General features: G+C 45.5%; 1 protein-coding gene across 6 annotated transcripts in view; it reads left to right on the top strand.

Moving 5' to 3' along the window:
• Nucleotides 1-26,371, top strand: part of PRKAG2 (protein kinase AMP-activated non-catalytic subunit gamma 2) — a 656,600-nt gene that overhangs the window by 424,720 nt on the left and 205,509 nt on the right. For 5 of the 6 annotated variants that reach the window (XM_063921848.1, XM_063921849.1, XM_063921850.1 and 2 more), the window contains one exon: nucleotides 10,411-10,631. In XM_063921848.1, the coding sequence (XP_063777918.1) occupies nucleotides 10,411-10,631 (221 nt within the window). Of the gene's footprint in view, nucleotides 1-10,410; nucleotides 10,632-11,549; nucleotides 11,601-26,371 lie in introns of those variants that run through there. The other variant, XM_063921854.1, reaches the window with a different exon arrangement.

The following is a 26,371-nucleotide window of genomic DNA, read 5'->3' as shown; positions in this document are numbered from 1 at the left end:
GGGGTGGTCTTCACTTTGCCGGCCGTCGGGCTCCCGGTGACCAGCATACCGGCACCGGAATCCTGACCGCCGGCATACCGACAGTTCTTCTCCCTCTTGGGGGTCCTAGCGCGCCACCATGCCCGCAAGGGGCTCATTTGCACTCGCCCAGCTATCGGTATGCCGGCGGTCGGGATTCTGGCGCCGGTATGCTGGTCGCCAGGAGCCCGACCGCCGGCAACACATACTACACCCCTCCTAGAGTACAGGAGTGAAGTGCCCACCTGAAATCATTCTCGGAAATCATGTAACTAATATTGGGTTAAGCAGTGAAGCTCAAAGAAATGTACTAATAATTCACAAGAAAAGCTTCCCTTTTATTGCTCACACTACATGTAGTTTGTTTCTGTATGTAACTGCACTTTTCCTAATTTGGTAGGGAGTCTTTTATGGATTTGAATAGTCTCTGATATACTGCAGTTGGATATTCCAGCTGTTATCTTTAAAGGATCAAAGTGGCCATTCCTGAATGAAACAAGCACCAGAGATACAGTATTTAAAAATAAAATGCATACCTCCCTACATGACCCTCTCCAGGAGGGACAGAATGTTCTGCTTCTGGATTTTTCTTTTAATTTATGATTGACGGCACCTGTTTTGAACAGGTAATGGATAAGGAGGGTGTTTCACCACAGGCGATGGCAATCATAAATTAAGAGGGAAGTCCAGGAGCAGAGCATTCTGTCCCTCCTGGAGAGGGTCATGTTGGGAGGTATGCTGTGAGACCGATGTTAACCAATGTTTCTATTTTTTGTTTACATAAAGTGACTACCTAAGCATATAATGAACTAATAAACTTCTGAAATGATAAATCATCCTCCTGTTATGTGTATCTTGCTGGAGGCTTACAGTTTACGCACACACTTTATATATATATATATATATATATATATATATATAATACACACATCGCTGGATTAACTGAGGGGTGGGTGAAGCTCCAGCTCCAGGCTCTCCATTTAATATAGGTCAACAGAATGTCTGGTCTCATACCTCCCAACATGACCCTCTCCAGGAGGGACAGAATGCTCTGCTCCTGGACTTCCCTCTTAATTTATGATTGCCCTCACCTGTGCTGACACACCTTTCTTACCCATTAACCTGTTGAAAAACAGGTGTAGACAATCTTACATTAAGAAAAAAGTCCAGAAGCAGAGCATGGTGTCCCTACTGGAGAGGGTCATGTTGGGAGGTATGTGGTTTTCTTATGGTGGAATGGGCCAGTATACCAATCCACATTACCTACCGGCGAGGCCGCTCTGGTACCTGCCATGTGATGGATGAGTGTCACTAGCCAGTGTGCCGTCAGGATGATCTATTCCTTCTCCTCCCACAGTCCCAAGTAATGTGGTCTGAGAGCTGGCACACAGATCACAACATACTTGCATACTTTTGAAAACTAGTTTCAGAGAGATTGTAGGTGAGGCGCGCCATTGAGGGTGCATGACACATTCTATGGGCGTATCTATTGCCACTCAATATACTGCCCCCTGTAATAAATATACTGTCTCTTGAAAAAAATATACTGCTGCATGTAAAAACATATCAAAGTCTAATATATGATTTATGCACAGATCACAGTCCTATTTATAGAACAGCTACTCATGCGTGAATGTGAATTTACTTTCAAAATGCTAAACAGCAAGCAGCACCTTGGATAGTGGGGACACAGGGACAGCGTATGTCCCCCAGGGTCCTGTAATAACAGAGCAATCTGCCCCTGTATCACTGATGTGGGTGGTAGAGATGAATATAAGGGGGGAGGGAGGGGGGTCATTCAGGGTGGTTGGATTAGCTATCACTTCCTTGCAAGCAGCAGTGATAGCGCTGTAAGGTGATGCACCAGAAGGCGTCAGCAGCATGGAGGAATGGGTGGCAGTGAGTGTGGGGGGGGGACAGTGGCGTCTGCCTCTGTAGCACCTTTCGGCCTCACAGTCAGGTATAGGGGAATGGGGCCTTTTCCACTCCCTTCATGTCCAACATCCCCCCCGCCCAAGGCTCCTCCCTGGCCTGAATAGAGGATCCGTCCTGCCTACGCCTGCCAGCCCTCACAGTTGATTTGCCCTACCCACCACTGTGATGCAATAATGTGGTGTAAATTTTATTTGGGGGGTACTATTCTGTAGCAGCACCCCTTCCCTGTGAGACCACACCTCTTTGGTCCACTGTCCCTGTTTAGAATATGGAGGGCAATACTCTTTCTGGTACAGGGCACCAAAATGTCTAGATACGGATCCGCTTAGTGCTCCTTGAAAAATGAACAGTTCTGTAGCCAGTCTGGCCGCACACATGGGGACATTGGGCAGACTGGCAATTCAGAGGACAGGTTTGCTCACAGAATGTGCTTCCCATTTTATGGCCATCCGAATACCACAAACACATGCCACTGGGATGAATTGTTCTGGAGGCACACTACTATAGTGATGATTTAATTAGCCGCGTGAAACGACAACGTAGCTTCTGTACATCAGACTGACATACGAGACATGAATGTAGCCAGCAATGCTAAAAAAACACTGTAATATTTAACATTAATTATGCAGAATCATACTATCAGCCTTTATTTGTATATCAAATGTAATTAAGCAAATCTAGCATATATTTACTGCTGACATCAATAGGTTTGTAAACTCACAGATGTTATGATTCCAGCACTCTGGTCTGGGGAGATCTTATAGCAAGGACCTGAGTACTGGAACGTAATGCTGGGATAGGGAGTGGGAACGGAAATAGCCCCTGGTGCCCTAACTCCGTTGTCTCGCCCGTGCTGTCAGAAATCTCTTGCGAGACTATGGTTGCTTGAGCCCATGGCAGCCGCGTTTGAAGGGCGGATTACGTCTGCCCAACTCTGATGCCCCCTCAGGTCTTAATGGGAGACAAAGAGAAATCCGAGACAGGGTGATAACAAGGGGCCCTCTAACTAAGCAACAAAGCCAGGGGCTACAAGCTAACCTAAAACTAGAATATGTGCGGAAAAACCGCCAGGGAAAAGGACAACCAAAATACCCACTTGTCCACTCTCCTACCCGGCACCGCCGAGTTCCGGAGAGGACTTGTGGAAGCGGAAACCTCCGCAAATGCTCCGAAACAGAATACAAAATTAAGCGGGCTGAGCCGCAGCACACGGCAGAGCCGCAACTCACGAACACCACACGAGATTCTCTGGCGACGGTTGCGGACAAATGGGGACCAGAGACTTCTTGGGATGAGATGACAACTCCAAGATTCAGGAAGTCTGAGGACAGGAATGACCGGACACAGCAGGACTGGAACAGACGTTCGGCAAACCTAAGCAGCATGCAGGAAGCTATTACCGGCGTCAGTGTGAAGCACTGAGAAGGTATTTATCAAGGAGTCCTCCAATCAGATGTTCAGAGCCTGATTACCCTAAATGCCGTGCAGCTGCCCTGCCGCACGCCCAGAAGACCAGTGTGTGTGTGTTACTGGATTGACCCTGCAACGGGGAACGCGGTCCGCCCGTGGCGTCCCCGTTGCTAGGGTCCAGGCGGCTCAGCGCGCCCGGCGTCCCTGCGTTGCTAGGGAGCCGGCGGCTAAGCGCGCACGGCGTCCCAGCGTTGCTAGGGACCCGGCGGCTAGCACGCTCGGCGTCCCTAGTTGCTAGGCGCCGGGCCGCGAGGACATCGCGGACCACGGCGCCTAACAACAGAAGCAAAAAACTATTATATTTCAAACTTGTAAATGTTTAAAAAAACAGGCCTCGGTTTAAAGATCATGTTTTTATTTTTTATTACAAATAATACTTGTACCTTATTGTTATTACTAGTTGTCAGCCCGTCAAACTTACAGACCAACATAACAGTAATGTTAACGACGGCGGCTGTGCTTTCCAGAACTGAGCAACACTTGAATTGCTTAGTCGGGCGCCATCTAGTGGCCCCCGGCGCACAAAACACTTGAAGTCCCACCCATAAAGGTAAGGAGCAGCGTTAGCCTTTTATTATATAGGATTACTAGCTGCATACCCGTGCTTCGCTACGGAATTTCAAGTATTTCCATGAGTATAACTTTAATTTTGAAGGACTTCCTGGTAAACTAATTAGACTTACAACAGGACATGCTCCACCCACCGCTGTCGATCATTGTCAGGCCGCACCTCCGGGGTGGCCTTTCCCGGATTGATGCTGTCAAAAGGCTGGCACTGAGGAGAAAAACCTGCCTCTTTCTCTGCCCTGTCCTGCCTCTGATGCTGCCCTGCTCAGTGCTGTAAATGCTGGGACGACAGGCCAAGCTCCGCCCACTGTATGTTAAATATGTAAGGTTTGCAGGGATAGGCTGACTCTATTCCAAAGGGCCCTAGGTCTCTTTGCTTAGCTTCTCACTCACTTTAGGGCTCCTTCTTTGAGGTAAAAAGGTAAAGATTTTCGCACAACACTTGAGCTGTTGGTACCCTTTACACAGCAGATAAGCAGTTTCTGACTATCAAGCTTTCTTTTAACGCATTTAAGAGTCAAAATATCTATTTCTCCATTCCTCCTATTGCTCTCTGAGAGGTTCTGCAATGTTTAGTTCAAGTGACAGGTTAACCTCTGATAATTAAGATACTATTCTCTCCTGACTGGAAATAGGTTGGTTAGGTACTTAAAACTGAAATCTATATATGTATATATACAATCATATCCTTTTTAAGTGTTGTTGTATTGTTTTTTTTTTTGCTCGTTGATATGATTGTAGTGCCATTGTTGTTTGCACTGATGTTTACATTTTCATAACACGCAGCGTTACCATGGACACAACGGAGGGGTCCCGCGACGTCACTTCCGGTCTATGCTGATCAGGGCGGAAGCACTGAGCGGAGGCTCCGACGGGTGTGCAGCTGGTAACGAATTGATGATTGATTCCATGTGCACATGGGGTGAGTAATGAGTTATGTTATTTAAGTTTGTTTGAAGCACTGTCACTTTATCCTGACGAAGGGGAGTTTGGTCCCCGAAACGTAGATGTCACTGTGAATACACTTCTTGCTACAAGTCTCCGAGTGCCGCCTCTTATTTATCTGGTTTATATATATATATATATATATATGGCAAATACCACTGACTCATCACAAAATCTCCTGAACCACCATAAGGTTGCACTTCCTTGCCAGTGGCAGTTTTAGAGCAGTCCAATATTCAAATAGGGGAGCCACAATTAGCGATATTGGACAGTGTTTAGGGATGGCAATTGATTTGGCTCCCCTATTTTAATAACGGAGTGCTCTGCAACTGCCACTGGCAAGGAAGTCCAGGAACAGAGCATTATGTCCTCCCCCACCAAGACTTGGTATCGGCAGCACTATGCATTATTTTTAGCCCCGGCTGGGGGTGGGCTGTCTTAACTGTTCGCTGTGAGGGGGGAATTATACCACCCCTTTTAACCCCTGTGTGGGTGGAATTTTTAAAATCCCTTCTTAGTGGGTGCCTACGTCACAAAAGCAAGCTATTGTCCAAATTTCAAGTTCCTAGTCCTTATGGTTCTAGAGATTTTGTGATGAGTCAGTGGTATTTGCCTTATATATATATATATATATATATATATATTTATTATTATTATTATTATTATTATTATTATTATTTTTATATGGAGCCAGAAGGATTCGTCAAACTGTACAAAAGGGATAAAACATTCAGCAAAGTTGCAGAAGTAGATTAGTCTGCGGTCAGTTAATTTTCGCTCAACTTTACAGACAAGTTTGCAAATTTACAGATAACTACTGTACATAAATACAATCTTCAGACTATATATTAAATAGAGGAAACAATAGGATAAGAAAGGGTACTGCTCGCAAGAGCTTACATTCTAAACTTTAAAGATGTTCAGTTTCTGGCATTATTGCTTCTTATATATAAAATTAATTGGTCTGTTTGTTGTCTGTCCGGTAATGCATTTGGACACCCCTGCATCGATTGGGATGAAACCAACGCAAGGTGGTTCAGTTAGATCCTGGACAGGTTTTAGGGGGGATAGGGTCCCGGTCGGACCTCCAGTTGGTGTGCCCTGGGCAGAACTTTGACCCAGGTAGCCTCCTCTGTGCCTTCCACTGGATGGACTTGGATGAAAAACTTCAGAGTGATAACATTGGGTCTAAAAAGACATACTACAGGGTTCAGGTCCTGGGTGGACCTCCTGTTGATGTACGCCAGACAGAACTTTGACACAGGGAGCCTGTTCTGGGCCTTCCACTGGATGGATTGGTATTAATGGATCCCAGAAGACATACTGTTATTAGGAGGTTGGGGTCCTGATTGGACCTCCTCTTAGTGTTCACCAGGTAGAACTTTGACCCAGTGAGCCTGTGCTGGGCCTTCCACTGGATGGATTTGGATGAAAACTTTAATGGCCTGAAATAACTGATTGAAATAACCATAAATCAGTGGACTAAAATAACTGACAGAAATGAAGGTAGAAAGACAAAAAATATTTTGTACCCAAAAGCCTTGGAATAACAACATTGATAACAGAAGGAAAACTTTAACCCATCTCGCAGTGGAAAAGTGATTATAAAACTGAACAGAAATAAAAGCTGGTGATCAGGGCTCCTGGCGACACCCCAAAAAACTAAGCTACCACTTATTTTTAAAATGTTGACTGTCACATCCAACACATTTAAACCCGGGCAACGAGCTGTAAATATTTTAACACCTGTTTAAGTGATACTGTGATATTCTGAAAATAATAATTTAATTATGACGTTAATTATGATGAGTGAATAGTGTTGATCTTGTCAAGGGTTTCTTGAAAGCTTCTTTATTAGACAAATTACAGCAACATATATAGGGGTATATTCAATTGAAGTCGGATATCCATTCCGACATTCATTTGTCGGAATGGATCCGACTTGGCCTATTCAATGGACATCTCAATTCAACTTTTACAAAAGTCGAATTGAGATGCGGGGGGGGGGGGAGGGAGGGGGGTGGAGAGCCACTGGGGGGGGGGGGGAGCAGTGCTACAGCAGCTATATAGCCGCTGCTCTCGGCTCTCCCTGTCCCTCTTGTCTCACAGCCGCCGCTCGGTCCCCCCTGTCACAGCTGCCGCTCCGTCCCCCCTGTCACAGCCGCCACCGCTCCCCATCTCCCTCTCTTTCTCTCACAGCCGCCGCTTACGGCGGCGGCTGTCCTCCAGCGCTGCTCACCCCGTCCCGGCCTCGGCTCTCCCCGTCTCCGGCGCTGCTGTCCCCATCTCATTCTACTTTTTTAAAGTCGAACTGAGATGGTCGAAAAGGGGGCCAAAACCTGTCGGTTTTGGCCCCGTTTTCAACACAAGCACGTGGATCGGCAGCTATTCCGCCAATCCACGTGCTTTTCGACAAGTCGAATTCCACGACTTGTCAAATAGGACTGAATAGGTCGAATAATGATTCGACCTTAAAAAGTCGAAAACTGACGTCTTTTCGACAGACGGCAGTTTTCAACACCAATTGAATATACCCCTTAGTCTAAACCACAGGTTCTCAAACTCGGTCCTCAGGACCCCACACAGTGCATGTTTTGCAGGTCTCCTCACAGAATCACAAGTGAAATAATTAGCTCCACCTGTGGACCTTTTAAAATGTGTCAGTGAGTAATTAATACACCTGTGCACCTGCTGGGTTATCTGCAAAACATGCACTGTGTGGGGTCCTGAGGACCGAGTTTGAGAACCCCTGGTCTAAACTGTAATTACCCAGCATGTCCTGTATCAGTACAACTTTTATTAATCTACACAGGTGTCCTCATACACTGTGGCTTCAGTCACGCCAAAAAGTCCCTCTCAGTGCGCCAAGTCCTGGGCGAATGGGCCATGCCAAGTGTCTCAAAATGTGCCTCTTATTTGCATAAATAACACAGCTGGAAGAGACAAAAAATGACATAGCCAGACTGCACTGATCAATTTAATGTGCGGACATTTGTATATCTGCGTATGGAGTGCTGCAATGCAGCGGCTGTGGCTTTTTCAGACGCTAAGTTCCACTGTGCTTCATCTGCAATTTCTATACTGTATAAAGCTAATTCCTGTGATGTTAGTCACAGCCCAGTGTTGCTAGTACAATATGGGGCGTAACAATTGTCTGCTGTAAAATGTAAGTTTACAGTGGTTTGACTGAATGCAGTTATCATGCGGTCATTTCACTTAATGCTCCCAATTGAAAAATGTGGTTGCATGGTAATTTTCTATGATGTTAGCCCTGTTAAGTGTGGGGAAAAATTGGGAAATCAGCCTGTACACCAACCCTCCTATACCATCTGTTTTAATAGGAAGTGGATGAGACACGGACTAGTCCATGAGTCTAAGAGAGTCCCTGAAATTTGGGAGTCTTTTGGATGTTCTGACATAGGGCCTAATTCATGTTTATACGCAAATGCAATTGCAATTAGGATTTTCTAGACTAGGGAACTACTAATGTTAGCAAGTGAGCTACTAACCTGAATTTAAGAGATGCCCACCGAAGCCATCATAAACTGATTTGCAATTGCGTACACATTCACGACCTATATGCAAATACGGGTAACTTCGCAGCCAAGGATTTTGTCTATGGATAGTAGCGGACAGTTGCCATGTTTTTGTATGTAAGAGCTCGCGGCCAAAAACGGCCATGACACACCTGCAACCACTCACCATAAACTTCCTGTTGACACCTCCAATGTATACTTTCTGTCGATCGCTTTTCCATGAAATCCTCATTGCAAACGGGCTCACAGCGGTACCTTTGTGCATGCGTACTGCGATCTCAGCACATGCGCAGCCTGACGATAATCGCTCTGATGCATGATAATCAGCCATTGCATACAAACATGAATTTGGCCCGTAGTACAAAAGTATGTTTTATCTGTCCTTTGGGATAATTTTTAAGTAAGATGAGCTGGACTGCATTTACCAGAGGCGGCTGCTGTCCCTGTGCTTCAGCGCCATCCAAAGTCAAGCAGGCCAGCACATATGAACATACATGTGAAGTTGTATGTAACATGTCCTGGCTTCCTTACCCGAGGATTGGCAGCCGCGGCACGCATGACGCTGCTCAGCCTGTTTGTAATCGATAAGCCCATTCCCAAACTCAGATTGGCTGGTTTCACAGGAGTCTGGGGGCGGGCTTATTGATGATAGGCTTAGCAGTGTGTGCTTGTCTTCCATGCATGCAGCAGCAGCTTCTGATCCCCGGGTAAGAAAGCCAACACATGTTACATACAACTTCACATGTATGTTCATATGTGCTGGCCTGCTCCCCCCTACACACTTTGGATGACACAGCAGCCCAGGGGCAGCAACCGCAACTGACATTTACTGCTCGTAAGGATAAAAACCTAACAATATAATGCTGGGTACACATTAGACTATGTGTACGCTGATTAGATGACCAATATATCGTTCAGTCGTACACACTGAACAATGTCACCCAGTTAGGGGCGTCTTAAGACAGGAGGGGGCCCGCATGCAGTGTCAATCTGGGCCTCCTTCTCTCTAGCCGGAGTGCGCGATCGCAGGTACATAATATGGGCGATATATCATTCTGATCCGCGCCAGAACGTTATATCGGTGATATATCATCCAATGTGTACCCAGCATTAGAATATGAATTATCCACAGCTCTGCTACTAGAGATGGTCATGCATCCGCCCCAAACCCCTCCAGAGAAACAAACAGGTTCAGCTTGTTTATTTGGACTTTGATACTTTCTCCAAAATCAATTTGAGTAGCCGCAGGAAAGAAAGAAAGGAAAATACAGGACATATAAATAGGCTCTTTCCAGGTCTTTCTGGCTGGTTAGCTATTTTAGTGGCTTCTCTCTGAGCCGTCAGGATTTACAAGTAACAAGTAATGGAATGTGAAACCACTACAGCTAATTATCTTCCCGAGTACGAGGAAACACTCCCACTGCAACAATGAATAGACTGTGCTTTGTAGCAAAGTACAGTGGAAAAAGAAATGAGACATTCCTTCACTTATTTAATATAGATGTTAATTATAGTTACTGTATGACATTCATCTCCACCTGATATGATGGAAAATACTACCCTTAAACATATGACATTGGTAGTTAATTAGATATGAAGTATAATTATCTCGTTATGTATCTTTATGTATCTACCTAAATCACAGCTGCATTTTAGCCAGAGCCAATACCAAATCTATTTTTTATAGTTATCATCCATTGTTGGTGGAAGTTCTAGCATGCACAGATTTTAGGTAATTGACTTAAATTTAGAAACAAAATTGACATGTTGGCTAGCTTTAACTAGCTTTATCTGACGTGAGTATTCTGATTGGATATGCACAGTGTCCAATCAGAACACTGTAGAGACCCCATCTTGGAGAAACTGGGAGTGTAGAATTTTTCTCTGCTAACCCAATGTGGTCTAACTGAGGGTGATAATGTTCTCTTTTGTTTTACAGCCTCAGGCCTATCATCTTCCCCATCCACTCCCACACAAGTGACCAAGCAGCCCAACTTCCCGCTGGAATCCTACAAGCATGAACCAGAACGGCTAGAGGCCAGACTTCGCTCATTTTCCTCTCCACCGGATACAGGCCAGAGGTTTTCACTACCGCACCTACCAGTAACTATGACTAAGTCCGCCCTAGTGTCATCAACGCTCAGCACTACCTCAAAATCAGTAAGTAACCCTTGAAATGTATCTACAGTTACATATGTCATGTCCATTTCCTGAATTTGTTTTACTTTTGCATGTGACTTACCACATGTCTGCAGGGCCATAGAAAACTTTGCTGAACCCCGGTACTGTGAGGGGATGTGGCCTACTTGGGGGAGGTGTGGCTTGGCCCCCTCTGTGCAGATATGTCAAAAATACACTATGTGTGTGCCTGCGAAGCTGGTGCTTGTGCCGCACAGGGTGGGCGACTGTTGATAGTCAGCCAGGGACAGATGGGGAAGAGTGGGGTGTCGACTGTGATCATCCCCCCCCCCCCCTTCCGTTCATAGAAACATAGAATTTGATGGCAGATAAGAACCACTTGGCCCATCTAGTCTGCCCCTTTTTGTTTTTTTGTACCATATTTTTATCTTAAACCTTATTTGATCCTTATTTCTTTGTAAGGATATCCTTATGTCTATCCCATGCATGTTTAAATTGCTCTACTGTCTTAGACTCTACCACCTCTTATGGGAGGCTGTTCCACTTGTCCACTACCCTTTCTGTGAAGTAATTTTTCCTAAAATTTTCCCTGACCCTCCCCCCCTCCAGTCTCAGTGCATGTCCTCGTGTCCTATTGCTTCTCTTCATTTAAAGAATGTTTCCCTACTGGACTTTGTTAAAAACCCTGTTAGGATATGCCTGAGCCAAGTTCAGGATTGGCAGAGATCCACTAGGTTAATTTACCTGGAGTATAGCAACTGGTAAGGCAATGGTTAATTGCAGACAGACTGGATGCAAGATGACTTGGCAAGGCTGGGGTTAATTGTACACTTTGGCTAGGTGATGCAAGTGAAGACAGCAAGACTTGATTAAATCAGATAGCAAAGCATGAGTTTATTGCAGGTCAGGTTAACAGGATACTGAAATGGTTACTGCAGACAGGCTTGACAAGGAATGATAACTGTAAGCCACAGGATTCAATATGCACTGGTAAGTGAACAATGGGAACTGAATGAATGAGGTGATAACTGCTGGGAGTAACCAGGTGAGTGCATATGCGAGTTGATTAAAAGCAAAAAGTTCTGTCAGCTTGAGCAGAGAGACTTGCTTGGTGAATAGTGACTAGACTGTAATAATACACACAGGCAGAGATGTAGTTTGAGTACTGATACCGATATCCAGGAAATGTTGCAGGCATGTGAATGCAGGTACGGCTGGAGTGAATATACTTTGCTGCAGTAGATGGTCACAGACACATAGGCTGGATGTGCACAGAAACAAAACTAGGTGTGATTTAAACCGGCAAGGTGAATCCACAGGAACTTGCTGTAACTGGATACAGACTAAAGGCGACACAGAAGGTAAGCTGGAGGGTCTCGGCAAGGCTAGGACACATAGCTGGGATAAACGCAGGACACAGGTGCAGGACAGAATCCAGCAGGACACCGGAGCAGGAATGGCAGGAAACCAGGACTCAGGAACAGATGTGGGGTTCAGATAGACAGGCCAGGGTTACAGGAACAGAGAACTGCACAGCATGTAGCGACCACGTGACAGGCTCACTAGGTGCAGAAACTAGTAATATTACTGGTTCCAGGAACAGGGCAGAATCCCTAATATAAGGGAAATCACAGGTGGAGTCAGGTAACAAAAGCATTTCAAACAGGTGTGCTACATACGTAGCAGCCGGCTTCCAGGTTGCTAGGAGACAGGAATGAGTCACAGCGGTGGCTCATAACAAACCCTTGATATATTTGAAAGTTTCTATCATGTCCCCTCTTTCTCTTCTCTGCTCCAAACTATACATATTGAGATTGCTTAGTCTTTCTGGGTATGTTTTGTGATGTAGGCCATGCACCATTTTAGTTGCCCTTCTTTGTACAGTCTCTAATGTACTAATATCCTTTTGAAGATATGGCCTCTAGAATTTAACACAGTATTCTAGATGAGGCCGTACAGTGGGATTATTACTTCTTTCTTTCTGCTGCTGATTCCTCTCCCAATGCAGCCAAGCATCTGACTAGCCTTCCTCATTGCTTTGTTACATTGCTTACCTGCCTTTAAGTCACCTGAAATAGTGACTCCTAGATCCCTTTCCTCCTTAGTAGTTTCCAGTAAAGTGCCATTAATACTATATTTAGTCTTTGGATTTTGAGACTCAAGTGCATGATTTAGCATTTTTGGGCATTAAACTGTAATTGCCACACTCTTTTTTTTTTTTTTATTGACAAGTGGAATAATTACAAGTCAAAATAAGAACGACATGCATTGTGTACAAAAATCAGTAAATACATACAGTAACCGTATGGGTACTCCAAGTAAGCCCTAAGCAATATGAAAGCTGAACATTAGAGGAAATAGACAAACATCGTAGCAATAAAAGAACAAAATGGGGTATGTAAACAGCAAGGAGTCTTGTAATCAAAAGGGGGCCACAGTGTCAAGGGTCTCTAATAAGTACCATTTAGTGTCTTTAAAACATTTCCGTAGGGCCTCTTTTATAACCGGGGGAAGTATTTGAACGTAGGGTAACCAAATTTGGAAGTATTTTTCAGTCAACTTATCCTTCTGTAAAGCAGTATTGGTCCAGTCTAGGTGAAAGAGGTGTGAGATCCTAGGGTGTAGTAGTGAATGGGAATGGGGTCAGTGGAGATCCATTGGGAGAGGATCGTCTTCTTAGTGGCGGCTGCCAGTTTAATAAAATGCGTTGCCCTTTGGATAATCTGTTGGTCGTGGGTTTCGGATATATACCCCAAAATGCCCATGTCTTAGTAATTGTGAATTGTAACTGTAGATCTGTTACAATGTACGCTTGAAGTGCCTGCCAGAGTGCCTGCACCTTAGGGCAAGACCACAGACAGTGTACAAGATCTGCTTTCGGTGCAGTGCACTTGAAGCAGTGAGACGAAGGGGCGGCTCCTATAAGATGTCGTAGCTTGGGGGTGACATATGCTCTGTGCAGGATTTTTTGATGCATTTCTGAGTATAAGACTGAGCCCAATGTTTTATCTAAATATGCATTGGCCTCTAAAATCAGTTTCAAAGTGAGATCTGGGAATTCCAGTTTCCATTTCAGGAGACCTACGGAGCTAGATTCTATGTTTAGCAGGGTGCGAGAATGTGAGTGTATGAGTGCCGTAGGGAAATTACTATTTGGAGTGAGACGTAATGTTTTGTCCAGGGTATGTGAGGTATCCTGTGGAGATAACAAAGATAGGACCTTCTGCACATAGCTGCATGCTTGAAGAAAGGGAAAAAATGGGATTTGTAGAGATGGGAAACGTGCCATAACCTGCGAATGTGTGACTAGGGCCAAAGTCTCAGCGTGTAGAAAATGATGTATATATTTTAGACCTCCGTCATACCAAGTCTGAAATATAGGAGAAGCAGTGTGGGGCGTAAAGTCTGGGTTACCCCAGAGAGGTAAGAATAATGATATGTGTCGTGATAATTTTAACCGTGAACGAACCTGTCGCCAGGCAGCACAGGTAGAGGACATAAGTATGTTGTCGCTTACACAGTGTGGCATGGAGGCAGGAGTAGTGAGCAGAAGGGACACCAAAGGTCGAGAGGGTATAAAAGATTGTTCCAGGTATATGTTAGCATAGATGCTTTGTCCGCCAATCCAGTCCAGGGCAATCCTATAATTGGCTGCCAAGGCATAGGTATGAAGGCATGGTAAATTTAAGCCTCCAAGGGAACGAGGTTGGCGTAATTTAAATAATGAGAATCTAGGGCGTTTACCTGCCCAGATAAATTTGGACAGTGCCTTGTCCAATTGAGTTAGTATGTTCTTGGGCGGAATCAGCGGGAGCATCTGCAGCACATACAGGAAGCGCGGGAAGCTGATCATTTTATACAAATGACTTCTGCCAGTGTATGTGAGAGGAAGGTGGGCCCATTTGGCAAAGTCCGCATATGTCCTAGTGAATAGTGAGGGAAAATTGAGAGAATATAGTTTGGAAGGGTGATCAGGGAATACGATCCCTAAATAAGTAATACAATTATTTGTGGCCCAGTGAAATGGGAATGTGTCGCCCCATCCCGTTTTAGCTGAGGAGAAAAATGCCAAGGCCTCTGTTTTGGAATAATTAATTTTAAAACCAGAAACTGTTTCGAATAAATCCAAAATATCAAGTAAATGTGGAATGGCCGTTTGGGGGTTGCTGAAGTAGAGTAAAATGTCGTCAGCAAATGCTGAGAATTTAAGTTCTTGGTCAGTCAACCTTATGCTGTGCCACCTTTTTTCTTTTAGAAAGTGACGAAGAAGGGGGTCTAAGGCCAGATTGAATAAGAGAGGGGATAGAGGGCAGCCCTGCCTGGTACCCCGGTATAGGGAGAATAGTCTAGAATTATAACCGTTAATCGTCAAAAAGGCTTGGGGAGTTTGGTAAATAGTGTGAAATACTGTGATAAAATCAGGGCCGAAATTTTGAATACTAAGTGTTCTGGTCATGTGAGCCCAAGAGACTCAATCAAAGGCCTTGTCTGCATCACAACTCAAGACCATATTTCCCGTCTCCAGTGAGCCATGTGTTTTAAACATGGCCGCTAGCAATGAGCGGACATTGTGTACTGAATGCCTATTGCGCATGAATCCTGTCTGAGCAGGATGAAGCAGTTTAGGTAGGACCACTTGGAGGCGGGAAGCAAGAATCTTCGTGAATATTTTAAAATCCTGGTTCAATAACGAGATTGGCCGGTAGGATGAGACTAGGGTATGATCTTTATTGGGTTTAGGGAGTACTATGATTCGGGCCGTGTTAAACCCCTGTGGGGCTGGGTGGCCTGCCAAGAGAGCATTATATAGTTTTCTGAGGTGTTCACTCATATGTGGAAGTAGTAGTTTTTAATAGGCTGCCGACAGGCCATCAGCGCCTGGGGATTTCCCATTGGCTAAGGATTTGATGGTCGATTCCAATTCCGCTTCAGTAACGGGAGTAGTGAGAAATTCTCTATCGTCTTCAGAGAGAGTAGGGAGATCAGCATGTGTCAGAAAGTCCATACCAGCTGCAGGTTGGTCGGGTGGTGCAGTGTAAAGAGTCTCAAAGAAAGTCAGAAAGGTGTCACTGATCTTTTCTTGTGTCAATGAGGGGGGACTGCGAGTGTCTCTGATTGTGGAAATATATTTAGGTGTTGCGTGAGCTTTTACCATGTTCGCCAATAATTTTCCGGGGCGGTTGCCCCAACGGAAATATTTATTAGAACGATAGGAAAGGAATAATTTGGCCTGCTCAGCACAGAGAGCATCATGAATTGATTTGGTGTCTTTATATAATATTCTGTTAGACTCGGATGGATCGGCCAATAATCGATAATAAGCAGAAGCAACCTTGCGGGATGCCTTGGTCAGCTTCTCCCGAATTTGCCTCTTCTTGGCCGCTACATATGAAATTATCTGTCCTCTAAGAACAGGTTTAGATGCCTGCCAGAAAAATTTGTGTCATCTATATGTATGGCATTATCATGTGTGTAGTTAAGATATGATTGTGTCAAATAAAGTTTAAAGTCCTCAGAGAGGGCTAGGTATTCCGGAAACCGCCATATGGGAGAGTAGGAGCGGGGTGTAGTCAGGGCAATTGTCAGGGTGATGGGGGCGTGGTCAGACAGGAGAATATTGGCTATGCTGGAATCCACTATTCTATGAATCAGTGAGGCAGATATTAGCCAGTAGTCCAATCTGGAGAATATTTTATGTGGGTGTGAGAAAAAGGAGTATTCTCTAGAGTCAGGGTGGAGAAATCTCCAGGGGTCCAGAAGCTGTAGGGAATCCAGCATTAGGGACAGTGGGGGTGGTGTGGATCTATTGAAACTCAACTGTTTAGGGCCACCTGACACATCTAATAATGGGTCTAAAACAACATTGAGGTCTCCCCCTAAGATCAAAAACCCCTCCATCCAGCCCTGTAAATGAACAAATATATCTGAAAAGAAAGAAGCATTTGGCCCTGTGGGGGCGTAAATAAATGCTAACGTAAAACGTTCCCCTTCAACCTCTACCTTTAGAAACAAAAACCGACCCTCTGGGTCCACCCATTCATCCCCGATCTCGTAGTGCAGGGATTTACGAAATAGAAGAAGTACTCCCCTCGCTTTAGTAGTATAGGAGGCACTTCTAAAATCCCGACCCAAGTATCTCTACGTCTATTAGGGTCAGTGAGACGCCAGTGTGTCTCCTGTAGAAACACTACATCAGGATGAATTTTTTTGAGGTGAGTCAAGATTTTTTTCCTCTCGATTGGTGTGTTCAAACCCTCCATGTTCCATGAGACTAGCTTAAGAGACGTCTTTGAGCCATCAGCGGAGGTCTCAGAGTTTCTAGGGCCTGGCATTATCCAATACCCTGTCTGATGGAACGCAAAGAAAGAAGCCCCAATCGAGAGTCCAATCCCCCGTCCCAGCACGCAAGGGGAGGACAAAAGGAGTATAGTGGGCAAACAAGTGGAGTTGAGACAAACATATAGAAATAACAATGTTGCGTAATGCATGTAGAAATCAACGGCCAGGGCAATATAGGCCACCAGTCAAAACATTTTTTGTATTTTCGAACCCAAGAAGACAGTAGCAATAACCATCTACATGTAACAGAAACTTTGGTTAGATTAGAAAGAGGGAAAAAGAGGAGGGCTGACAGGAAAGACGGGATAAATGTCTCCCACCACCCCTGCATCTGTGGTAGGTGAGGAGAATTTCTGTTTAACCATAACTGAAAGAGCCAAACGTAAGTAATCAACAGTGTGTTATCCATTAGGAAAGGAGAAAAGAGAAAACGAAATAAAGAGATACTTGATTCTTGAAGAGTCAATCAGCATCGTCCATTTTTCGAGTCAGACTAAAATGAAGACAGAGACTTGAGAAAGTTCCGAGCAGATTCTGGAGTGTCGAAGTAGTGTGGTTTGCCAGCATGGAAAATTCTCAGTTTTGCGGGATACAGGAGAGCAAATCTGACATTTTTAGTAAAGAGTTCCTTGCATATAGGAGAGAATTCTCTCCGTTGCGTCGAAACTTGAAAGGAAAAGTCCTGAAAAATAAGAAGTTTAGATTCCTCGTAGCGTAGCTCAGAGCTTCTGCGGTAGGCCTCCATGATCTTCACTTTGTCGAGACAATTTAACAACTTAAAGATTACTGGCCTAGGGCGTGACTGGGAGGATTGTGAAGATTGCCTCTCAGGGCCGATGCGATGGGCTCGTTCTACCAAATAGGAGGTGGGTGAGGGTGGTAGATCAAGAGTTGTAGGGAGCCAGCGAGTAACAAAGTCCAGTAGATCTTTCTGTCTGACGGATTCTGGAAGACCAATCAAACGTAAGTTATTCTGACGATTCCGATTTTCCAGATCTTCGATCTTATCGGTCATGGCCATTAGAGTGTTGTCGTGTGTTTGCTGTTGTGATTGAATCGCTTGTTGGTCATCCTCCAATGTAGATATTCGATCCTCGGCCTCTGCCAGACGTTGAGTGTGTTGGGTTAGTTGAGCTGCTGCTGACGTAATAGCCTCCATCAGGGGTGCCAGTTTTGCATCCAGCAGTGGGGAGATGATATCTGATATTTCTCTGGCCCTCTGTATCGAGGATGGGCTGGCTCGGACATCGGTGAGCACCATGTCGTCAGCTTTCCGTCTGCCAGGAGAGGATGGAGACCCCTGTTGAATAGGGCTATGCTCTTTTTCTTTGGCCGTTGATTTATTTTTGTTTTGGGAATTCTTATTCGTGCGGAGCGTTTTGGCCACATATTTTTCCATGACGGGAAGTGCGGTTCAATCGCTGGTCAGCAAGGTAAAAGTATAGTTTGTCACACGAGGAACACGATGAGTGTGGGTGTACAGCAAAAGATTACAGGTTCCTCAGGGGTATAGCAGGCAAGTCACGCTGGAGTGAAGAGGAAACTAAAGGGAAGGACACTGTGACAAGCATATGCAGAGGTGCCAGTTTAAGGTGTAATTCAATGAGGCACACTAGTAGCAAGGAGTGAGGGGAGGGTGGGGGATGAGAATCCACCTGTGATCGTTACTAGGTCTGGGGTCAGGCAGCGACCAGCGCGGTACCAGAGAGACCTTTTGCGTGGTGTGAAGTCGTCGCTTGTACTGGCACAGGTGGGGAGGACAGGGCGTCAGCGTCGCCACCAATGCCAGTCTGCCAACGGCCCTGATCAGTGGAGCGGTGTGAGTGCTGTTGGAGCCCAGTGTATCCACAGTGGGGGCAGGAGGCTTCAGACGCTCCGGAACTCCAAACCGCGGGGCAGGGAGTCGTGGCCGCTGCAGCGGTGAGGTGGGTCACACGCGCCTGTTCCAGGGGGGTCGCCTGTCAGCGGTGCGGGATCCGAGGGGCCGACGGGGAGGCACAGCGGGGCGCTGCGGGCGGTTAAGGATCCCTCAGGCGGTCCGGTCTCCGTTTCCCCGGAGACCTAAGATGGCCACCGTCATCTGCTGCACACAGCGTGTGCGGACTACGGTGATACGGGACGGGGGACCGAGCCGGGATGTACTCCTCTCTGCTCCCTCTTATCTCCGGGACCCGCCAATGTTATTGCGGGGTCTCAGGTCCAGGGGAAGCCGCTGGTTTGGGCCGATAGGAACGCCTGGAGAGATGGTAATATTTTATGGTATGTGGCTGGTTCCAGCGAAGGCTGCAAACAAATGGCACCGTATAACAGTATAGTGGTGGGGCATAAAGCACAGGTGTAATATGCCTTGTCAGAAATGCAGAGGAATATATCAGTGTTCCCAGTCATATATGATGCAGGCAGCAAAAACAGCAGCAGCAGCAGCAGCATAGGATTGCAGTGGGATATAAAGAATATAATGCTGCCAATCTTCCTGTGCACCTCAGGGAGGCTTTCATGCACTCATTTATTTTATACCCTGTGCCCAGTACCTCTGAGGGAGAATCAAAGATGGCGGCCGCACCGGAGCTCCCGCGGTTGAGGGGCACCCGACTGCCGTCCAGCGTGGACCCAGCGGTCCCAGGTAGAGCCTCCAGATGGTGGTGAGGGGCGAGTGGCCGCTGTCCTCGTGGCGGCGTGTACGGATGTTGGTTTGCCCGTCTGAGGCCGCCGTCCGTCTCACGCCGCTACAGCACCCGAGGCCCCAGCTTTCCAGCAGTGCAGAGGCCGCAATCCGCGGAGTCAGCCGAAGCATCCTCCCGATTCCGCGGCCGTCAGCCACCGCAGCGGTCACACAGGGAAGGGGGTAAGGTCGGGAACAGGGGGGGGAAGGAGACCTTCGGAACAGGGCAAAAGGGGCTTTTTACAGGGTCACTGCACGGAGCCCATGTAAAACGCAACCTCCTCAGTTGCCAGCCAGACCACGCCCCAATTGCCACACTCTTGACCATTCCTCTAGTCTTCCTAGATCAGTCATTTGCTTTACCCCACCTGGTGTGTCTACCCTGTTGCATACCTTTGTGTCATCTGCAAAGAGGCATATTTTCTCTTTATTGCCATTTGCAATGTCACAAATAAGATATTACAAAGCACAGGTCCAACTACAGATCCCTGGGGTACTCTACTGGTAACATTTCCCTCCTGTGAATGTACTCCATTTATCACAACTCTGTTTTCTATCCTGCAACCAAGATCTTATCCATTCAGTTATCCTAGTATCCAATTCCAAGCTTTCAAGTTTATTTAGCAGCCTGCGATGTTCAACAGTGTCAAAAGCCACAGTCAAAAAAAGTCAATAAGATTTGTTTGACATGATCTCCCCCTAGTGAATCCATGCTGTTTGGGATCCTGTAAATTGCTGGATTTGAGATAGTCTACAACTCTTTCTTTGATGGAAACACTCTTAAATTTCCCTACTACTAATCTCACTGGTCTGTAGTTGTTTGCCTCTTCCTTGCTTCCACTTTTGTGCATCGGGACTACGTTCACACTTATACAGTCCTCTGGAATTACTTCTGTAGCTAATGACTGGTTAAGTTCTTTTAGTATCCTTGGATGTATCCCATCTGGCCCCATAGATTTTTCCACTTTCAGCTTTGAGAGTTCTGTTAGGACCTTATTCTATGTAAACGTACTTGTTTCATTTTCTTGAATATTCCTGCAAGTTAACTGTGGTCCCTTCCCCTCTCTTTCAGTAGTGAATACTGAGCAAAAATATTAAGATGAACTGCTATTACATTGTCTCCCTCAACAAGACTCCCAGTCTTGTCTTTAGTTTTTTATTCCGCCTTTTGTTTTTCTCCTTTCGCTAACGTACCTAAAAAAAGTTTTGCCTCCTTTACCCACTGACTGGGCCATTTTCTCCTCAGCTTGTGCCTTTGCACATCTGATTACCTTCTTAGTCTCCTCCTGTCTAACAAGATATATCTTTGTCTTCATTATTTTGTGTCTGTTTATATTTCCTAAAAGCCATCTTTTTTGATTTCACAATACTTGCTATTTCTTTCGCAAACCACACTGGCTTCCTTTTCCTTGTGTTTTTCCTAACACTTTTGATACAGAGTTCTGTTGCCTTTAATATTGCACTTTTTAATGTTTCCTACCTCTCCTGCACTGCTTCCAAATTCCTCCACTCTGTCAAAGAATCGCTTACACATTTTCCCAACCCTACAAAATCAGCCTTCCTAAAATCCAACACCTTTGTTTTTGTATGGGATGAGTCAGTCTCTGTCTTTATGCTGATCCATACTGCTTGATGATCACTGGATCCCAGGTTTTCACCCACTTTTATGTCCGATATTCTGTCTCCATTTGTAAGTATTAGCTCTAATATTGCGTCTTTCTGAGTGGACTCCCTCACCAATTGGTGGAGGGATGCTCCCTGAAGGGAATTTAAAATGTCCCTACTTCTAGTGGAACTAGCAACAGAAACCTCCCAGTTTACATCAGGAAGATTAAAGTCTTCCATGATTATTGCCTCTCCTTTTAGTGCCATTTTAGGTATGTCGTGCAATAGGTTCTTGTCCAGTTCCTCTTCCTGACCTGGTGGCCTGTTTATCACGCCAACAGGTCAGGAAGAGGAATATCGCTCTCCCCTCCTCCGCCACACTTCACGCAGGGAGAGAGAGGACTGACTGCTGTTGCAGCAGCCTCTCTCCATAGCAGTGACATGCAGTACGGTGAGGCAGAGCTTTTCCTGTCATACTAAACGTATGTGCCAGAGTATTGACTATATAAAGTAAATAAAAAATACAAAGACTATATGAAATATCTTCTTTGCATTATTCTAATCATTTTTATAGTCAAAACTCAGAGTAAAAAGTCTATGACAGGAGAGGCAGTGAATCCCCTGCTTATCTTTTCCTCACATCTCTGATCAAAACCCACCAAATTGTCAGAAGTCTATACTACTGCATCTTTGTGTAATGCCCACATGAACCCTTTGGATCATATATTTGTATGTAAATCTGGCTCTGGTACATGCCAGTGCCTCCCGAGCTATTTACCTCATCGCACGTCCCTGTTTCATAGCCCAGCACACAGCAGCAGTCACTTCTTACTCCCTGCCCAAAGTACCACGCTGCTGCCTGTTACGGGAGTGTTTGGTGGGACAGGCCACCGTCGGGCCACTCCAACAGGCTCTGGCCTGGGTAAAGAGTACCCGCTCCCCCTTCACCTCTCGGCACCACTGCACGTTGGTCATTTGGCAGAACGCCCTTCAGTATGTGTATGTTTTAAAGAAAATAAGGAGGAAAGAACAGAACATTCCTGCATCTTCCCCCATATTTTCTTTTAGACACCTGAAGGAGTCAGGTTAAGGCAAAAACGCACACGGATGAATAATTACCAAGCAGCATAACATGGTGAGTCAATCCCCTTTCTCTGCAAATATGGTGAAGAGCTGTGCTCCATTGTTGATTAGACCTAAGTTATATATATCTCAGTATTACATATAGTGCTACGCTGCTGAAAAAAAACAAAAAAAAACTAAAAAGAGAACTTGGTACCGAGGCCCTCATTCCGAGTTGTTCGCTCGCTAGCTGCTTTTAGCAGCATTGCACACACTAGGCCGCCGCCCTCTGGGAGTGTATCTTAGCTTAGCAGAATAGCGAACGAAAGATTAGCAGATCTGCTACTAAATAATTCTTTGCAGTTTCTGAGTAGCTCCAGACCTACTCCTAGATTGCGATCACCTCAGTCCGTTTAGTTCCTGGTTTGATGTCACAAACACGCCCTGCGTTCGGCCAGCCACTCCCCTGTTTCTCCAGACACTCCCGCGTTTTTCCCTGAAACGCCTGCGTTTTTTAGCACACTCCCAGAAAATGCTCAGTTACCACCCAGAAACGCCCCTTTCCTGTCAATCATTTACCAATCAGCAGTGCGACTGAAAAGCGTTGTACGAACACCAGCAAAACTGCTAAGTTTTTAGTTAAATAACTTAGCGAAATGCGCGCTGCGTACCATGCGCATGTGCATTTAGCAGCAAATCGCAGCATAGCGAAAATCGGCAACGAGAGAACAACTCGGAATGAGGGCTCCAGAGTAGAAAAATAAAAGTAACTGACAAAATTGTTATCATTTATATGATGCCACAAGGGGTCCGCACTGCCTTGCAAAGTACAGATGTATCCTCTTACATCCTTGCTGCAGTCACATTACACAGCCCTTAAAGTCACGCCACGCCGTGGCGGGACTCGGCAGCGGTGATTGTCTTTTTTTGTGTTTTTCCGCGAAAATGCGTCTTACATGCAAAGTAGGACGCACAGTGAGTGTCTTTTTTTGGGGGGGCATTTTTTTCTATGAAAATGCTTCTAAGACACAAAGTAATGTAAAAGGACGCACAAGCAGCTTGTGCTGATTAAAATGATATGCAGCATGCCTATATTCTGTGTGTAGTAGCAGCTCTATCTGCAACCGAAATGCAACGTAGACTAATGCAGTCGCAGTCTCACACTAAATATAGGCATGCTGCATATCATTTTAATCAGCAGAAGCTGCTTGTGCGTCCTATTAAATTACTTTGTGTCCCAGATGTATTTTCGCAGAAAAAAGACGCTCACTGCTACCGAGTCACATGGCACTCTCGTGTTATGTTTAACGAGCTTGTCGCGCACGGAGCAAAGATGTAAGAGGACACATCTGTATATAAAACACAAAACAATGCAAATATAGCAAAAACAATAGTGCAAAAGACTAACAGACATTTTTTAACATAGAATGAAAGCTATAAAAACACTGCAGCATATGCAGTCAAAATACCTACAAAAGCAGCATTTGGTGCCTGTGTAGGTAATGGGGAGGAGATGATACTATAGGTCAGCGAACCAAAAGCACAAAAGGGAAGAGGGCCCTGTTCGTTAGGTCTTACAGTCTATAGGGGAGGGGCAGACAGACAGGGGTGAAACAGAGGGGACTCACATTGAGCAGTGGTATTCATACTTCACATTGCAGTGTCATACATTGTGTACTTAAGCCCACATAGTGCCCAACAAACTAGCTCATGCCTGCTTATAAAGGTCCTGTCATCTCTGTTGAATACAGGCTTTGAATACCCTGTAGCAATGACATCATGATACATGAGTGGACTGTGTATTTTAGTTAGTAATCCTATTTGCTGGTGCCATACTCTAGGTAAGACTGCAAAGTGCAAATGCAGGACACATTCTACAACACTAGGTGGCGTTAGGTCTAATTTAAAATATATCTGATTTTGTTTCTATGAGACCAATTTATAACATTTAATTAAAACAATGACAGGTTCCAAATATCACTTTAAATTACCCTTGCTTTATAAATAAATTGGTGCTTTATAAATATTATTATTATTAATAGTAATAATAATAATTATGAATTGCTATATATAAATTATATCTAATGATATAATATTATAACTTATAATTATATTACATGTCGATGTATTATTATATATAAAATTATATTATTATATTTATAAATAATATTGATACTTTATAAATGAATAAGTTCCGTAGCTGAAGGAGCCACATAGTTTATGCTTAGCGGCAGTACCACCCAGGGGATCAGTATGATATCCCGGCGGTCAGGAGACCGACGCCGGGATTTCGGCAGCAAGCTCAGCGTGTCCCCTCGCAGTCTTGCTGCACTGGCCACGCTTCGGGCCCAATGGCGACCTTTGGTCGCCACAGGGCTACATTCCCCCTCGGACCCGAGTGGGGATTCCAGCCGGCGGTCGGGATTCACCGGGTGTCGGGACTCTGGCCTCTTTATAGACTGACAGCCAGTAAATTGACTGCTTCTCCCACCCAGTTGTCCTATTTAGAAGAACAATAAGTTTTTATCCAAATCCCTGGTCCTACTGTACTCTGTCATTTAGGTACACTTACTCTCTTTCGATACAATTCTTCCACACATATCAGATAAAGGGGGATATCCAATTAGCCCTGGTAATTTACTGGAGCTAACTGTCCCGCCGAGGGCTATGCTATTAGCCCTGATAAACCAGCACGAGCGGTGGCTTATCGGGGGTTATCTGTTGCTGCACCAGGAGCCACGACCTGACCACTCCCGGTGCGGTGCTGCACCTCCGGCGCCCCCCGGTCACATGACCATTCCCCCGTCATGGGACCTCTGTTGGGACTGGGGGAAGAGGGGAGTTGCGGGGTGTCGCACGAGTGCCGGCTCCCGAGCTGTGGCGACATCCCTGCAGTCCCAGCCTGCTGCTGCGGCGGGCAAGGGACACTGCAGGTCGCTCCACGCAGGCGAAACCAAATCTCTGGAAACAGCCCCACCGGGGTGGATACAACAGCAGACATTCTGACTCGTCTGAGCAAGCAAGAATCCACACAAATGCAATTGATTCAGTTTATGCAGAGTATGTCGGATCGCCTGGATACGCTTCATGCAGCTATAACTGCACCCCAGGTTTCCACATCTGCAGTCCCTCCTCCTGCGCAAAATCCACCAGCTCCAGTACCGGTTTCTCACCTACAGTTAACAATTCCGAATAAGTTCGAAGGCTGACCCCATTCTCTTGAATTATGCTGAGTTCGTATCTTCCTTCTGCAAGATTTTCGACGAGCCAGGTAGAACTTCATCGGCTTCTTTGGAGATTCTATACCTTTGTCAGGGAGCCCGTTCAGTCAGCCAGTATGTAATTCAATTTCGTAAGCTTTCTTCGGAACTTAACTGGAATGAGGAAGCGCTCATTGCCGCCTTCTAGAAATGGCCTTTCGGATAACTCAAGGATGATCTAAATACCTAGGACATTCCAGCTAAGCTCGATGACCTTATATCTTTATGTAACAAATTAGATCTTTGGTATAGAGAACGATGTTTAGAGAGGTCCAAATCCGAACGCTCCAGACTCTGGCCAGATCATTCCCAGAGACAACCCTTACCTCCACTTGAAGAGCCAATGCAGATTAACCGTTCCCGGCTCTCCAACGAAGAACGTCTGCGTCGCCTACAGGGGACTCTCTGTATGTATTGTGGCTCTCCTGACCATTTTGTAAAAACTTGTAGCCATCGGCCGGGAAACTTCCGCTCCTAGCATACACAGGAGAGGTTAAGCTAAGAGTATCCTCCGAATCACTGTCTAGAAAGGAAACAGTTCTGCTCACGTGCCTGGAAGCTCCATCTTCTACGCTTAACATCTCTGCATTGCTTGATTCTGGTGCGATGGAGAGCTTTATTACCTGAGCTTTAGTCAAGCATGCCGGGAAACAGACTGTTCATTTGGATCAGGCTGTTTCCGTCACAGCAGTCAGAAGTCGTATTCCAGAAGGTGTCGTTACTCTTCGTACTGTACCACTCAGGATAAAGGTGGGAGCACTACACTCTGAGAACATTTATTTTCTTGTGATTCCCAAAGCCTCTCATAGCATTATTCTAGGACTCCCCTGGCT

This window comes from Pseudophryne corroboree, chromosome 5 (genome assembly GCF_028390025.1).
Source record: "Pseudophryne corroboree isolate aPseCor3 chromosome 5, aPseCor3.hap2, whole genome shotgun sequence".
In the NCBI taxonomy this organism is placed as follows: Eukaryota; Metazoa; Chordata; class Amphibia; order Anura; family Myobatrachidae; genus Pseudophryne; species Pseudophryne corroboree.
The sequence above is the reverse complement of the archived record's forward strand: the minus strand, read 5'-3'. Positions and strand labels throughout refer to the sequence as shown.